At 37.1% G+C, this 17,992-nt stretch overlaps 1 protein-coding gene across 1 annotated transcript in view; it reads left to right on the top strand.

The window, feature by feature from the left end:
* FNDC3B (fibronectin type III domain containing 3B) overlaps positions 1 to 8,128 on the top strand; it is a gene marked incomplete at its 5' end in the record, with an annotated part of 243,117 nt that extends 234,989 nt beyond the window's left edge. The window contains one exon of the mRNA XM_084232401.1: positions 7,522 to 8,128. Coding sequence (XP_084088527.1) covers positions 7,522 to 7,833 — 312 coding nt within the window. The 3' untranslated portion in view covers positions 7,834 to 8,128. The remainder of the gene's footprint in view (positions 1 to 7,521) is intronic.
* Positions 8,129 to 17,992: the final 9,864 nt, after the last annotated feature.

The raw sequence follows: 17,992 nt of genomic DNA, 5'->3' as shown, positions 1-17,992 counted from the left end.
ACATAAGGCAACATTTATAAAGGCTTCTTTATTCAGCTTTTGAGACACCAGATAATATAAAAACATCATTTTAGTCACAGTTTTAGTTAAATTGTTGGTTGATGGTCCTTATAATAGTAAAGAATAATTACAAATAAAATGTGTAAAAAGAATCCAAGAAGCTAAGGTCCATGATATTGTACTCTATTAATATGAAGTAAGCTACTTTAAGCACATTTTGCAAAAACTTTATATGAAATACGACATCCTACCAGTATTGATTAACATCAGTGGATGTTATTACCAGATTTTCCATCATTCCTCTTAAGAGCAAAAACACTGCCATTTTCTTTCATTTTCCAATGAAAGAAAGTAGCTTCACTTCAGAGTAAATAATTTCACACACTGTGTGGTTGTTTCATCTTATCAGAAAGATGTGAGTGTTTTCAGGGTCACAGCTCAAGTAGAGAGCAGAGGCTTTCCCCACCAGATTTTGTCATCTTTAGCTTTGTCCTCTTCCCTAGCAGTGTACAAATGGTTTAAAGATGAAATGTCACTAAATTTCACATTGTATCAACTGACACAACAATAATTCACTTCTCAATATTAGTTCATTGCATGTTAAAAATCTTTTATTCCACATACCATGTTTTTCTGCCTACCCTTAGAAAAATGTTCTGCTTATCAAAGCACAGTGATTGTTGTTGCACATTGAAAAATAGCATTACATATGTTAGACATATGTTAGACAAATGTTAGACAAATGTCCTACATATGTTAGACATTTCCAAAATGTGGGTAAATACATTCAAAATTTAGATTTTATTGGTAGATTGGCTGTTTTGAGTCTTGGTGATTGTTCAATGTTAAATACTTCGGTCCATGGATATGTAAATACTAATGCAATACACAGACACATATATGCCTCATATATTTCCTATTGTAAACAGTTATAAACAAGAGTTTCTTTTTGAAAATAAATGTAAAAACAAAACACAGCAGGCTCAGTAGATCAGAATTAGCATTCTTCACATAACCATGTGTTTCCTATGTTTACCAAGAAATGATTATGGCGGGTAGTGGTACATGAAAAGTCACAGTTGAGTCAGGGACAAATTGTACTGAGTATTTTGCTTCTGTCTATTCAATACACATTAATTTAAACATGTTTCAAGTATTTCATTCAGTTGTTCTGGACACCAGATAGGGACATGAAAGCTGTTTATATTATGTGTGCAGAGTAATAGTTAAAATAATTATGGTCCAGAGATAACAGGCTTTGAATTCATTGAAGCAAAGCAAAAGAAAATGAGAGGCTAATCATTGCTGAGCATATATCACAACAGAGCTACCAGCTCGTAGGCAGCACTGCATATACCTCAATTACTGCACTAACCAGGCAGGATCCACTAATATGTGGGCTTGTTTTCTTCATTTTTATTTTCCAGAACTGGCACACAGTTGGGCCCTTGGTAAATTTTTTTGCATGCATGAAAAAGAAAGTTTAAAAGGAACGGGGTTACTTACACTTGTAATGGTGATAAGAGTAAGCTGCAGCATGGGGTGGATTTAGAAGTGATATTTGTGACCTAAATAAGAAAAATCACCCATAATAGGAAGCTGTCCTACTCCCAGGCCAGGACCCAGAACCAAGCTTTTCTGATATTTTGCTTGAAACATTGACTTTAGCTTTGCCTTTGTTCTAGCTTATTAGCTTTCTATTGTTTCATAATGGGGGGTGGAGAGGGGTTGAACAGCTGGTTTTAATTAAGAAACACTATTAAAGTATTAAGTACTCATCTAAAATTTTATTCTGCATTAGAATGTAGTCAGATGTTATTTGGTTTTTCAGCCAGTTAATAACATTCTAAGTATATAACCTAAACATTCCAAGTACAGGCTTCTTTCAAGAAGCTTAAAACTTCATTTCAAACAGTATTAATTGTAAGGCACTCTCTGTAAGTAATGAAAATTGTATGTGTCCGTAGGTGACTGATTTTGCTTTTGCACAAGATGTAATAATGCATAATGTTAAGTGAAAAGATTCATATTCATATCCCTATTCAGACAGCAGTAATTTTTACAAAAAAAAATTTAAATCTAAACATTGAAGGTGAGAAAAGTGTGACAAAATATGTACACGTTATTGCTAATTTTGATGCTCAAATTTGTTGAATTAGGAAAACTTTAAAGCATCTGAAAATTTGAACTCCACATTTAATTTGAGGGCATCTTTGTATAAATATATTTTTATTTAATACCATCTTTAAAATACAGTAAGTCCTTTATATGGTCAGTAGGTTCTTAGAAAATGACTTTAAATGAAACAACATATTGGGAAACCAGGTTTATTTTTTTTCTGGTAAACATAACAAAACAATTTTGAATAAAACATTATTCAAAGACCTGCTATGTAGTATGGGAATGCATATTGATTCTTCGTGGTATCACTTACGGTATCATGAGGAAAGATCTTTTCTTGATAGAACTATTTTTTTTTTAAAGATTTATTTATGCATACAAGAGCTGGGGTACAGGCCAGAGTTGCGGGGGGTGAGAGGATTCACCAGAGACAGAATGGGGAGCAGAATAGGCAGATCTACTGAAATACACTGCTGAGGGGAGTGTATTTTTTTAAAGATTTATTTATGCATACAAGAGCTGGGGTACAGGCCAGAGTTGCGGGGGGTGAGAGGATTCACCAGAGACAGAATGGGGAGCAGAATAGGCAGATCTACTGAAATACACTGCTGAGGGGAGCAGTAAAAGAGTCAGGAGAGGTCTGCTGCGCCATGTGGGTTGCTCCTTGGCTGGTCAGGGATCCAACTCGTGCTGCAGAGGCTGAGGCTTGCTTCATAGTGTGGTGCTTAACCCCTTGTGCCACTGGGGAGGTCCGACAGAACTATTTTTAAAAAGTCTTGGAGCCAATATAGTTTTTAATGACTTTCAGTCCACTTCTCTAACAGAAATGACACAATTCGGCTGTGTCTAGTCATTGTACAGTTTTTTATTTTTTCATAAAGGATCAAATACAAAGCAAATAAAAATTCATCAAAATGGAGATATTTGAAGGTCCTTTATCTTACCAATTCTTAAATTTTTCAGATATACAGGTCCCTCCTGTATCCATTTAAACCTTCACATGAAACATGAAACATTTAATTTCATGGAGTCCAGACATAGGACCCAAGTTTACTGCGAAATTGATTTGTACTGTGAGGAAAGCCTGGCAGATGCGAGAACAGCATGGTCAGCACTCTAAGAGATTATAAATCCATTGGGATGAGGAAGGGATACCCCAAGAAGCATTGGGGTAACAGCCCCCACCCTGCCCCCTTTGACTCAAGGAGCAGGAGGCCTGCAGGCTAGTGGATTTCCTCTTTCTCTGGGAGTCAAGAGGTTAAGGCTGCTCTCAGAGTCGTGTCATATTATAGATTTTTGGGCATCAGCATTGTGTAAATAACAACGCTGCTGCTATGTCTCCCCTTCCAGTCCTTAGGGAGGAGCAGGGATGTCAGCCCAGGCATAAACCTCCAGCCATCCTCCCCCAAAGATTCTGTGCGTAGAAGATTTCAAGTAATACAGCATGTTATTTTGAATTAAGGGTCACAGACACTTTACTTCAGTTATCTGAATATTACATTAAATCCCCCCATTTGGAAAAAACATGTCGAAATTACTTTAAAATATATTGTACATCAAATCAAGAACACAAATAGTCTTTGTGAAAATAATATTGCTTATATACTTATTGCGATATTATGATTAATTTCTTCAATAATGCAAATCTTCAATAGAGCTATGCCTTTTATGCCTTTTAAATTGGGTTGAGACAGAAGGGGAAACCCATAATGGTGGCCCCTGTCAGAATGAATGAAAACCAAGGGACATGAGGCACAATCTGCTGCCCCGATGCGAGGGCTGCCCAGGTGCAGCAGAAGTTGCTGTGGAGGCACAACTGTGTGGCAGGTCTGATGACCTTGTGTTGTGGTTTTGTGATCCAGGAATTGTGATTATTTACACAAAAACAAGTCGGGAACCAGAATCCTCAATAAATAGGGTATTCAGATGGTTTTGATTGTTTTTCTCAGCTAAGAATTAATCCAGCTAAGAATTAAGATTTATTAAACCACTGGTGACCATTTCTAAATATATTCGAATGCCATATTTTCTGTCAATATGCTGAAAACAATTATTTGTTAATGATTCCATTTTTCACAGTGATGGCTGTGCTGGTATTAAACTCCGTTGGCCTCTGTGGTTTATACGTATGTCCTAGTACTTAATGTTTACTTATTTCTGATAATTTTCTTTTTTTTTCAAATAGTGTGTTACAAAAGCACTTTCCCCTGCATCTTTGAGTTCTCTTATTAGAGACTGTTCATTGAGCATCTACTTAGTTCATTTTGTTGTGCTGGTTGCCATGGAGATGTGAAGATTAATAAAATACAGCCCCACATTCAGTATGTTTAGCATATGTTTTTTAAAGATAGTGTTAACACTGTTGGCAGTGCTTGTGAAAGAAGGGAGCTGTTCCAAATAAAGCAATAAGAATGTCTAAAAAAAACAGGTTTGCAAGTTAAAACCTAACTTATGATTGGGTTTGTCATTAAGGAAATTCTCTTGCATTAGATACTCATTTTTCCTTCACTAAGCTTTTTGTCTAACTATATGAGAAAGGTAGCGTTCTGTTGCTTTCAAAATACATTCTCAGAGATCTTTAGTATAACAATTAGCATTGAGAAGTGCCATTAAAATTACTGTGTAAGGTCTATTCAAGATTCCATGAATTGGGTTTCTGGAAGTTACACTTTTGAGCCAACTTTCTTAAAAGGAATTAGCCATGCAAATTTTGGAAAGCATATCATTAGGATAGATATACATGATGTACACTTGCAATAGATATGGATATGTACACTTGCAAACAGTCTCTAAAATATCTGTGGGAATAGGTTATTAAGTAGTTTTATGCACTAAGACTTTTGTTTGATGACAGAAAGAGACCACAATCACAGAAATGCTGCCCAAGTCTTTGCTTGGCACAGACTGGGCGGGGGAATTCTTTCCATATGGCCTAAGGGAAAGGCAGTGCTTTCCTTCTGGGTCAATGGGACCTAGGCAGGGTGATCTAGAAAGTGTTTCACGCAAACAGCAGGGAGATGTGCAGCTACGTAGGAAGAGACAGACAGAGGCCAGGAGCACTAGGCCCCATGTCAAACTGTAGTCAGAGGACTAAGTAAGTGGAAGGTGATGGCATCCCTCTCTGCCAAAGGGAATGGAACAGCAGAGCCCGGGCAGTTCAGGTGGTGAGCATAAAGGTGTGTTTGAGTTAGAAATGGGATCTCCTCACACCACACCCCTTACCACAGGACCTGAAAAAAATCAACAGCCTCTTTGATCCTCTTATTCTTCATCTCTAAAATCCAATACCCACCTGACAGAGGAATGATACTTATTGGACAGTAATTAGGAGGACTAAATTTGATAAAATTGATTTATCTGAGTATATGCCTTTCACAAAATATTTCCCCCACAAAACATTATCTCCTTTAATCCCCCACTCCCCTTTGGAGTTAGGTCAGGTACTTTATCTCCATGTTGAATATGAGCAACTAAAGCTCAAAGCTGTTACCTGTCCAAGATCACAAACTTAAAAAGTGGCAGAGCAAAAGCTTAGACCTGGGATCCTAATTCCAGTTCCTGTACTTGAGAAGAATCTATCCAGTGCCTCCCACGGGCCAAATCAGATCAGACCCAGGCTCCCCAGAATTACACAGAGAAAAAGAAAAGGTCCACTGACTGTAATAGCTCACCCTTTCATGAGTGTAAACATTTCAAGAGATGTAACCTCCAAAAGAATTCATAAACGAGGCCTATCAGAATTCCTTACAGCTAAAACTTAGGAGACAGCTCTTTTCTAACTCAATAAATATCTCAACATTAATAACCACCGCTGAGTTGGGATGAGTTGTATACCTGGGACATGCAGATAGAAAAACCAAACTGGTCTACTATCATTCATGCTCTCCACGAATGATCCCAAAGCTTTGAAGACTTGTCTCTCAATACTAATGTGAACATTTAAATTTAAGAAATTAAATCTAAATTAAGAAAAGTGTTCACAATTAAAAGATCTCTTTAAAGAAAAAAAATGTATACACTGTTGTTTTCCTGAGACCACCCACTTCTTGGGAAATTCTTAGAGGGGCTGTTCCATCAGCTGTAGTCTGGACTCCTGAATGGCTGTGTGGGTTGTGGCCATCACCATGACAATGAGCTTTTCATAAAATGCCCATTTAACTTTGTGTTGGAATGGTGAGCAGAGAGAAAGGAGAAGTCTCTCAGGGCCCCGGGGGTCTTTCTTACAGCCCTTTAATTCTTAATATCCAGCCTAATTCTATCTGCAACAACTGTTGCTCAGCAACGTGCTTTAGTCTTTATGGAAACTGTAACTCTCTGTAAGAACTTGTTTAACATCTTACTAAGGAAATAGTGAAAGTAATGATGAATCCAGAAAAGTAAGAGAAAAAAAGGAACTGTTTTGTTCTGAAAACCAAACTTCACTAAAGTACAATAAGTAAAACGCTTAAAGTACTTGTAACATTTGAAAATGAAGGAAGAAAATTTTTAAGAAAAAAAGCTAATTATCAGGTGAGCAAACATTGGAAATCTGTGTTCTTTCCTTTTGCTGTCTTCCAATTTACTTGACTCTAGATGGTGTGAGTTGTGTTCACCCATTGACGTGCCCTGCTTCTTGGTAGAAGGTGACACACTGCGCTTTACAAACATGACACAGTTGTAGATTGTCACTAATCCTGTGTAGCTGGTGAGTGTTTCTGACAAAGTTGAGATTGTTGGAAATACTCCCTTTATTTTTCTGGGGTATTTGTATTATTGGCAGCTCTACTGAGGTGGCCTGTTGTTTGAAAATGACCGTACCTGTCACTCTTTTGATGGCTGTGTTTTAAGAATATATTTAGAGTTGTTTTTAAGTTCTTGCAAATAAGAATAACAGTTAATATTTGCTAAGCAATTACTATGTACCAGAGATGGTTTAAGCACTTTACAGATGCTAGTTCGATACCACTCCTATAGAAAGGCTCTTCTTAATGTGGGGTTTCAGCTGTATTTTTTTCCTGGTCTCTGTTCACTGACTCTAATATAAACCATAAATTCCTGTGTAATTTTAATCTGAGTATGATTTCCTTTAAATTTTTTGAACATTAGCATCACTTTGATAGAAGAACCTTGTGAGACCTCCTACCACCATCCTCTCTCAGAGACACCTGTTAATTCAAAGGATAATAATCTCTATGTAAACTGGTAGTTTTCGAGTTCCTGATTTATAGCCTAAATTCATCTTTATAATATCAAATGTATGCTTAGTCAGTGACTTATTTCCTATCATTCTCAGAATCACTGAATCTTATGTCTCATTCAGAGTAAGGTTGGGATACCAACAACTCCTCAGTGTCATACCATTACTTTGAAGATCACAGTATTGTTATAAATTAATTGACCAGAATTTTTCCTTTCTTGAAGGTGTACAAGGGAGAAGAAGCCACATTCCAAATCTCAGGCCTCCAGACCAACACAGACTACAGGTTCCGTGTGTGTGCGTGCCGGCGCTGTCTGGACACCTCTCAGGAGCTATGCGGAGCTTTCAGCCCCTCGACAGCTTTTGTATTACAACGAAGTGAGGTCATGCTTTCTAGGGACAATGGGAGCTTAGATGATCCCAAAATGAAGAACATGATGCCTACTGATGAACAGTTTGCAGCCCTCATTGTGGTTGGCTTTGCAACTTTGTCCATTTTATTTGCCTTTATATTACAGTACTTCTTAATGAAGTAAACAAACCCAACAAAACTAGAGGTATGAATTTAATGCTACACATTTTAATACACACATTTATTCAGATACTCCCCCTTTTTAAGCCCTTTTGTTCTTTGATTTATATACTTCTCTTGTTTTACAGATTTAGCTAGGAAAAAAATATCAGTGTTTTGGTGCACCTTTTTGAAATGCAAAACTAGGAAGAGATTAAACTGGATTTAAAAAAAAAAAAAAAAAAGGAAGAACAAGAAGAAAAGCAAACCAGATACCAAATGATAGCTTTCTTACATTTTCTTGAAATTTTCCAGATTTGCCTTTATTCTATTTTCACTGATGTCTTTTGCAAACCTTTGATTTTTTTTTTTCCATGTTACAGTCTAGTAATTTATATTCACCAAGTCACTTACTATGTCTGATCATCTGTGTCTGTGAACGTGAATCACAGTGTGTAGTGACAGGGCTAGGATTTCAGTATTGTCAGAGTATTACCACACAACAACAGCCGCCACAGCAACAACATGCAGAAGATGGTTCACTCAGATAAAGCTGCCGTAAACAAACCATTTTGTCACTCAGTTATTTAACTGTGTTTAGCTCATCTGAATCAAAAAATGTGTACTTTAATCTAAAATGTTTTAATAGCCTGTACTTCTTATGATTTTAACACTATGAGCTACCTGTCTCTAAGAAATCAAGTAACCAAAATGCACCTATAAATTATGGAGCATTGTAGATTTTTACCACGTGGATTCATAGCAGTAACTTTAAGAGGGCATTGTGCAATAGTTAGTTGTTTCCCTGTTCAGCTATTTAAAAGCTGCTTTAACTTGTTTGTTTGTCTTTGTATATAACTACTTCTAATCTAATCACTAGAGTTATTATATTCTGTTATGATTGACCAGAATTATATGACAAGAACTGGTGACAGTTTAGTGCCTCTGCCCATTGTCCATGATTTACACTAATTGTGAGCAATCTTCTTACACGTTAGCTCATTGTTTTTGAAAGGTTGATCTTTAAGCCGTTCTTTGAGGTATCGATGAAGTGATTGAATTTGAATACCTTAATTCAGTGCATATAATACTAATCTAACAGCAAATGAAAACTGGTAAACCCAAAAGAGAGTCATCTAAATTTGCAGTTCCTTATTTCTGTGGGGTTGACCTGGCCATATGTGGAGAGGAAATGGTATTTGGTGGTAAGCACAGGGTGTTTGGGGGTCAAGGAGCCTAGATTCTCTCCCTGGATCTGTCACTAACTTGCTGCGTGACCTGAACACGTCACTTTACCTCTCTGTGCCTCAGTTTTCCCATGCATTAAAAATAAAATAAAATAAAATGGGGATTCTATTGTTTGTAAGTGCTTTGAGATCCTTGATCAACAGGTGCTATTGGAGTGCAAAGTGTTACTCTTGCATGTTTATTTTGAGTCATGAGATAATCAATTTTAACCCAAAGTCATTGGATTATTTATATGAAGTCCATATGAAGTACCTCAGGGACATTTAAGAGTTGGAGGTGCAAATATATTCCAAAAGGGTGCAACAGACACAGTGTATCCCCCTGCTTCTGTTTTTGTATATTTTTGCTACTTGGTTTTTCTTGATCATAGCTATTTTGTGCCTATGTTGTCTAAGATTCAATATCCTGTTCTAGCTTATATTATTCCCATACCAAAGTCATGGGGAAACCAACATTATTTTGTTTTTGGTTTATTTATACTATATTCTGCATACAGTACTTTAAATGCCAATTACAGTGCAATCTTTATTTATTGTAAAATTTTTTAAATGTACTTATGTACTAATTTTCCCTTGTAGCATGTTTTTTTTTTTTTTTTTGTGCTTTATACTTTTGTAATTTTAGGTCAGTCTTGTTACTTGGCAATATCTGTAGTATTATCACTCTTCTGACATTTTCTTATGTTTTCAGAGATAAGAGCATCTAGTGCATTAAATGCCAAAAAAGTATCCATTATCAGTGATTGAAACGTTTACATGTACCCAAAAAAACATAATCATCTCTTAAAAAAAACTGCTAAGATCAATGAATTATTCTGTGTGCCTATATTAATGTAGTACCTACTAGAGAGTTCTGTATTTTATTATTGACTACAATAATTAGTTTAATTAGACTTGCAAATGGGTGGCATCAAGGTAAATATATTTTTGCCAAAGTTCTGACCTTCCAAAACTCATTCCTCTATTTAAATGTGTATTATGACCCTCTATAGCATTGCATCTGCATTTTTCTGAAACAGTTTCATGCAAATGTTTTAGGAAGAAAAGGCTTTTTTTTAGCAATGAACGTTCAACCGAGTACAAGAACCCTGTTTGGGGGGGGCGGGAGGGAGGGGTGTCTCTCTTTTGAAACACTTCTTAACTGCTGCTATAAAGAAATTCTCTAAATTGGTTGAAATTTTTTAAATGAAATAATAGTTTAGGCCAAAATTGCTATGAATATTCGATCTTTTGAGGTTTCGTAGTAGATGTTTAACCACCAGAAAGCTACAGTGTGTGAAACACTAGCTGACGGCACTTTATTTTATTGCTCTCCATTATTTGGTATTCATTATATCCCTTCAGTCAAAAAATTATTACTCTGTCTGGCACTGTTTCTATCACAGATATGTATATGTGATATTGATATATAACTATATATATTGCCATTACACACGAACAATAAAATAAAGTGTTATATTAACTTTATCTCTTTGCCTTTTTGCATTATGTAGGAATGAGTGAGTGGCTTTCTGATGCTCTGTATGTCAAACTCATCCCTGGGTCAAGAAATTCCAGTCGTGAAGCAAACTGCTCTTTGTCCTCAAAGAAATTTTTTTTTTTTAAACTTTTTAAAAAAGTTTTTTTCATATTATCTGCCTTGTTCTTATCAACTTGAAATGTTGGCGTTTTCTAACCTTGTTTTGTTGGCTACAGTAATTCAGTATTCCTGTCAAAAATTGAAAAGTGCCCTAATTGAATGTGTTTGAATGTTATCCTTGCACAATTCTTTAAATTGAAAAACAAAATGTTTTACCTCACTGTTGGACATACATTCCAAGCTTTTCAACTTTAGGAGAAACAATAACCATGTTTTCCTGTATTGTAAATTTTAGACTATTTCATATACATTGTATTAAAACTGCCATATCAATTTTAATGTATAGATTTTGCAAATACTATGCTCTATGTAATACCTAACTGTATCTGTAGTGTATATGTAATATATTTATGCCCAATAAATGTTTTAATTCTTTCTGACTTAAGTAGGGTTTTTCTATCATGAATAGGAATTGCTTTTGTTGTTGTTGTTGTTGTTACTTTTTTAAAACTTAAACGACATCCCAGAAATTACAAATTCAGTGGCCATTAGCGGCCAGGCTGGATGCAGAGTGCATGCTGTTTGCCTGTGTCTATGACACAGGTTCCTGCTGCTCGAGGCCCTAGAGGGTTGCCAGCCAGAGTCATGTGCCAACAGTTCCAAGGAAGCTAAAATCCAGATTTCCTTACTTGGACCAACTAAAATGTGATTGTTGGCTACATAGGCCCATGAACTGCTGCTTTAAATCTTTGTCAGAGTCTGTGTGGATGATGTACCCAACACCTAGCAGTTTATCTGTTTGCCAAAAATCTAGAGTCCATGGCTTCCGTTACCTAGCATGGGGGTGCTTCCTCTCCGTGCTGAACTCATGCAGTTCTGACCCCTGCTCTCTGGGCGTCAGGCAACAACAGCAACAACAGCAATAACATAAGTGTTCCTTCTGTAGCCCTGGTTTCAGCATTATGTTTATATTGTTATGTTAGTCATCCTTTCTATCTTTTTTTTTAACCTTTGGTGGGAAGGAGATTGTAGGGAGAAATTAATTGTAACTTATAATTCTTACTTATATAAAAAATAATAGCTATCCTTATGAATAAAAATGACAAGTCGAACACATCAAACATTGCATGCTCCTGACATTCCAGTGAAAATATAGGAAAGAATTTTTTTGTTTAAGCCACAACCCTCTTCAAAACTTGGAAGAACAGAAGTTATTAGCCACCAGTATTTTGGAAACCTAAAGAAGAAAGTGGAACTCAGTTTTACCAGGGAGGGGGAAATAAGCACCAACAAGATTTCAAGATTTTGAAAGAAACAGATGTTCTTACCTCCCTATTTACCATCAGGTACAAAGATTCATGAAGACCTTTTTAGAAACTGAGGTCTCAAATTTGCCTCTAATGCACACTTTCAGGAAACTTCTATGTTATGCTCCCCCATGTAAATGAATAAACCAAGAAAGAAGCATCCATGGAATTCTGCTTCCAGTACTTTTCATCAGATCAGAATTTGACCGTCCATTGGCCCCAGAAGGGTTTATGCAACTTTCACTTTCTTTTCCTTTCCCAACCTTCAAATCACCATGTGCCTACAAACCACACATACACAATTGCCTAGACAGAGGGACTGCAAAATGAGCCTCTTCAGCACAACTCTCAGGATATCTTGTTTGGGGATAATTAAAACTAACAACTGGGAGTAAAGGTGCCCTTTATTCAGGGCAGTGACTAAAAAAAATGTTCTTCCACTGCTTGAAGATCAAGTACCACAATAGCTGAAAGAAGGGAATGTTTGCCTGGGGCAGCAAGTCACTTTCAACTCTGCAGCATACAGCATATTGTCTTGAACTAATAGAATCTGAAGGAGGTTTGTTGAACATCGTACACTAATTTGGTAAGAAAAGTTCACAAAGTAGGGATGTGATCCATAAGACTCTAGCTGCTCCAAACCAGTTTTCTGCTGTGAGTGAGTTATTTTTTTGTGCAGCATTTTTTTTTTAATTGAAGTAATTGCCATTTAAAATTTGGAAATCTCCAAATGCTAGAACTGCCGATACTATAATCACTTGAGAGACCTGACAACTCTGGGCCATTGGCTGTAATAGCGGCTATCAACAGAGGTAAATCATAGCTGTCCTTGCTGGTTGGCACATTTGCTCCGCAGTTCACATTTCCCACCAAATTTGTAGCATGGAAATGGATGATGTTGTCTCTTTTAATAGAAGAACATCTTGTGCTCATCTCACATCAAAAATGAGAAAATGAAAAAGAGATTGGCAAGAGGTGAAGGAGCCAGGACTTACAAGAATGATGAAACAAAGACATCCATTCTGCTGGTGCATTAAAAGCAACAAAACATTGGCCAAAAAATTGGAAGTTTAACAAAGGCATATAGCAATGTGAATCTTGCTATGAACAGTAATTGGTTGGTTTTTGTTTTTTGGGGTTTTTTTTTTTTTGGTATTTTAACTCCATCTACTCGTCCACTCCCCACTCCATAACAGGCTTGAAAACCGGAATCCCTGCAGCCACCAGAGGAAGTATATCTAATTGAGAGCACTTCAAAATATCTCCTCTTAAAGTATTGTCAATATTTAACTAACCTGTCTCACAGCTCCCTGCAAAAGCCCCACTTTCAGAATGTTGTCATGTCTGAGTTCTCACTCAGTCACTCTATGGGAAAATTTATTAAAAAATAATCAGTAGTTTTTTGACCCTACAGCTACTGAGGTTGCACCGCCAATTGGAGTAAGCAAGAACTTAGCCGTAAACTTTAGGATCAGGAGAATCATGTCCACAGGGGGCTTTTAAAAAACTGTGACAACAAAGCTCAGCTCAATGAAGTCCACATATGGCAAACCCACAGCTAACATTATTCTCAATGGTAAAAAAGCAAACTTTTCCAAAAAGATCTGGTGAAAGACAAGGATGTCCACTTTGCGACTAATATTCAACATTGTTAGAGATCCTAGCTAGAGCAATTACACAACAGAAAGATCTAAAAGGAATCCAAATAGCAAAACAAGTACTTGCAGACAATACAAAACACATAAAGAAAAAAAAAAAACCTACAAACTCTACTAAGAAACTAACTGAATCAGTTCAGCAAAGTGGCAGGTTGCGTGCCTCCCCGATGGCGCAAGGGGTTAAGAGGCAGCCTGTAAAGCTGTCCACAGCCACTGCAGCTCAAGTTCGATCCCCGGAGGGAGCTAACCACATGGTGCGGCAGACCTCTCCTGTCTCACCCACTGCTCCCCTCAGCAGAGTATTTCAATTGGTGCGCCTGTTCTGTTCCCCACTCTGTCTCTGGTGAATCTTCTCACCCCCCATACCTCTGGCTTGTGACCCAGTTCTTGTATGCATAAATAAATAAATCTTTAAAAAAAAAAGTGGCAGTTTGCAGTATCAATACACAAATATCAATTACCATTACCTTCCTATATGCAAACAACAAACTGGAAGAGAAAGAAATCAAGAAAACAATCCCACTTAAAATTGCATCAAAAGACTTAAATGCCTACAAGTAAATTTAACAAAGTAGGTGAAGGACTAATGCAAAGAAAACCATAAGATTCTGTCAAAAGAAATAAAAGAAAACACAAAGAAAGGGAAATATATTCCCACTCATGGATTGTAAGAATTAATATTCATAAAATGGCCATCTTATCCAAAGTAATCTACAGATGCAATGCATTTCTGTCAAAGTTTCTATGGCATTTTCAAAGAAACAGAATAAACATTTCTGATATTTATATGGACCCTCGGAAGATCCTGAATATCCAAAGCTATCCTGACAAAAGGGGGGCATGTATCACACACCCAGACTTCAAACAATCCTGCATAGCTATACTAATCAACACAGTGTGATACAGAGATAAAATAATCACACAAAACAATAGAATATAATTGAGAGCCCAGAAATAAATCCACATCTATATGGACAATCTATAACAAAGGAGCTAGAATATACACTGGAGAAAGGAAGTATCTTCAATAACTGGTGTTTGGAAAAACTGGACACCTACATACAAAAGAATGAAACTAGATCACTATCTCACACCATACACACACACAAAAACTCAAAATGGATAAAACAGTTTGATGTAAGACCTGAAACCAAAAAATACATAGAAAACAGACAAACTGCTCAACGATATAGGCTACAGAAATGTTTTTGTGGATTTGTCTCCAACAGCAAGAGAAAGAAGAGACTATAAACAATTAGGACTACAAAAACTGCACAGCGAAAGAAAGTTTCACTAAAATAAAATGATACCCTTTTGAATAGGTGCACACCATACATCCAACGAGGGGGCAATAAAAGATCTTTTAAGACCTCATACAACTCAACAAAAAACAATCGAAAAATGAGCAGAAGAGCACTTCTCCAAAGACAAAGGGCCAACAGGCACATGAGAAAACGCTATCACTTATATTCAGGGAAATGCAAATGAAAACCGCAATGAAATACCAGTTGACACCTATGAGGATGGCCCATATCAAAAGACAAAAAAAACAGTGCTGGCAAGGGCATGGAGGAAAAGAAACCCTTTTAGACTGTTGGTGGGAATGAAGACTTGGCCCAGCCCCTATGGAAAAAACAGTAGAGTTTTCTTAGAATATTACAACAGGATCTGCCATATGACCCAGCAATTCCACTCTTAGGTATCTACGTGGAGAACAAAGACACTATTTCAAAGGTAAATATGCACTCCTATTTACTGCAGCATTATTTACAGTAGCCAAACTGTGGAAACAACCTAAGTGCCCAAATACAGATGAGTGGATTAGGACGATGTGGCATATATACACAATGGAATATTACTCAACTTTCAAAAAAACTCTTGCCATTTGTGACAACATGGATGGAACTAGCGGAGATTATGCTAAGTAAAATAAGTCAGGAGAAAGACTAATACCAGATGTTGTCACTTAAGAAGAAATAAGAAGAAACTAAGGGGCAGATAAAACCAAACAAATAACAAATCTTAGAAATCTGACCGTAGAACTGAGGTTATTAGAGGCAAAAGGGCAAGGATGATATCAAAATGAGAAGAGAACACAGAGGATATGGTGCTGGACTGTGGGTACATGGGTGATGGGTGGGGTGTGGTGACAACGTCTGAAGGGGGAGATCTTATAAATCACAAAAGAACATTGTAAAGAATGGTACCATAATTAAGAAAAATGAGTGTGATACACCCCTCTGGGTCTAGAAAACTACACTTTGTGCAGAGCTTTGTTTATGCTTAGACAGATCTCTCACCTCTTGCAGATCTTGAGGCCTTGGCAAGCCTGAAGTGAAGACTGAGTTGAACACTTCCTGTGTGTGAAAGTTATACTCCAACACACAGACCCGGGACAAAGAGTAGAGGACTTATAGTTCAAGTTGTTTGAGGAAATCTGTGAGCAATTATGAACTGACCCTCAAACAGAACAGATTCTAGTGGCCGGACACAAAGAACACTTAGAAACATAAAATCCAAATTTCATAACTTGAAAAAATCCTCATTACCACTTATAATCAGGGAAATGTAAATCAAAACCACAATGAGATACCACCTGTGAGGATGGCACATATCAAAAAGATACAGAAACCAAAACCATACTGGAGAAATCAAATTCCTTCCCCCTTTCTGAGCTAAAGGACAAAGAATGTTTTTTCCCACCCTAAAATGGATTTTTTTTTCCTATCAAAACAAGTTATAAGAGAAACAAGTGCAATTCAGATAAAATTTCTTGCATTTATGAACAAGTAAATGCCTGTGATTTTCTACCATAGCAGTGTTTCCCAAAGTGGAAAGGAAAGCAAAATAACTGTAAGTGGCAAATGGTCTAACTTATGTTCAGTTGTTTTGCACTAGGAAAAATGTAACTGGCAAAGAAAAGCATAAGATTATAGTGGACATTAAAGTTTGCCAAAAAAAAATGTAGCAATAATAGTACAAGTGCTACTCAGCTATTGCTGGCCTGAGGGCTGACACGCAAATGACTAGAGCTTGAGGACAATGCACTGGGGCGATGCTGCAGGAATACAAATGGATTATGCAACACAACACAATGTCAGTTAGCATCTGCAAATGCATTATTTTCTTCGGGTGAAGATTTCTGTTTTAGGGAAAAAAATCCCTAAAACTGGGAATAAAATTCAGGATCCTCACAGAACTGGAAATTGGGTGAACTGGGAAGTTTGTAAAGCAAGTCGTTAACGAGCCTCGATAACCTGCTTACACCTTCCTGTTTTACTGTGGATATTATGTTCAGTAATTGTGATTACTCACATGAATTAGAATTGGCTTTTCTAGAGTTATGGTGCTTTCGCCCAACCCTTAGGCTCTATAAATGTGATGCTATTTTACAGAGCCTAAGTTGAGATAAAGCAGATTTTGGTTTCTCATTAGGCCTGGAGGGGAAAGGACGATATAATGACCTCTACTGTTTTGCCTACTACTCCCTCCTCTAGGCAATAAGTTAGGGACACCCCTTCTCATCCCCAGTACGAGAAGCTGCTGTATTCTAAAACTTCTTGCCCATACTTGAGTGCCTTTTTCTAGGAGTGAATCCTTAGCCTTTTATGATTAAGACAAGTTTTTCCTGTTCTAATGACTGGAACTGTAGGATATTAAAGCTGGAAAATTCTGAGCAGCTGGTTTTCTTGGTGTAGAGAAAGTCAGCGTTCTGTGGGGAAAAACAATGAAGCTGGCAGGAAAAGAAGCAAAGAAGGAACAAAGATAGAAGAGCCCGAAGTAAGGCCCAATTTATTCTGTGCTTATGTCCCCTGAAACCTCTTCCCCAATTTCTTTATGATCTTTTGTGTTTAAACTAGCTGGAGTTCAGTTTCTGTTGCCAGAGACCAGCAGGTTTTCAACTAGGACAGAAAACGCTAAAGACTGATTTTGTACTGCAAAGGAGCCTTATTTAAACTAAGACATGCAGTGTGCAAAAATGAACAACCTGAAAGATTTTTGTTCTGAGAATTCATTCACATTTTACCTTTTTCTTTGTGTGTGTTGGGGGGAGGGGTTGTGTTTTATTTTCTACTTTTTAAGCAGTGTACACTAAACTTAAGAAAAAATAATTTTTTAAAAATCAAAATTATGCTGCATTAGAGAACTTCTGAGTCCTTGTAGAATGTCAAGCATTTGACGTGCAGATCTCCTTTATGCCTCCTAACAGCCCTTTGAGGTGACTATAGCCAACCCCTTGAAGCACAGCGTTCGTAAGTAACTTGGCAAAGCATGTAAGTATTGCTCAGGATTCAAACCTGGCTCTAATTTCTAAGGTTGGTGCTATTCTAACCCTCAGCTGTGCTGCCTGCCAAAAAGCCTGTCTGGGTCTCTTGTGTTGTGGTTGGATTTA

Source organism: Talpa europaea, assembly GCF_964194135.1.
Source record: "Talpa europaea genome assembly, chromosome: 4".
In the NCBI taxonomy this organism is placed as follows: Eukaryota; Metazoa; Chordata; class Mammalia; order Eulipotyphla; family Talpidae; genus Talpa; species Talpa europaea.
Note: the sequence above shows the minus strand (reverse complement) of the source record. Positions and strands in the feature narration are given on the sequence as shown.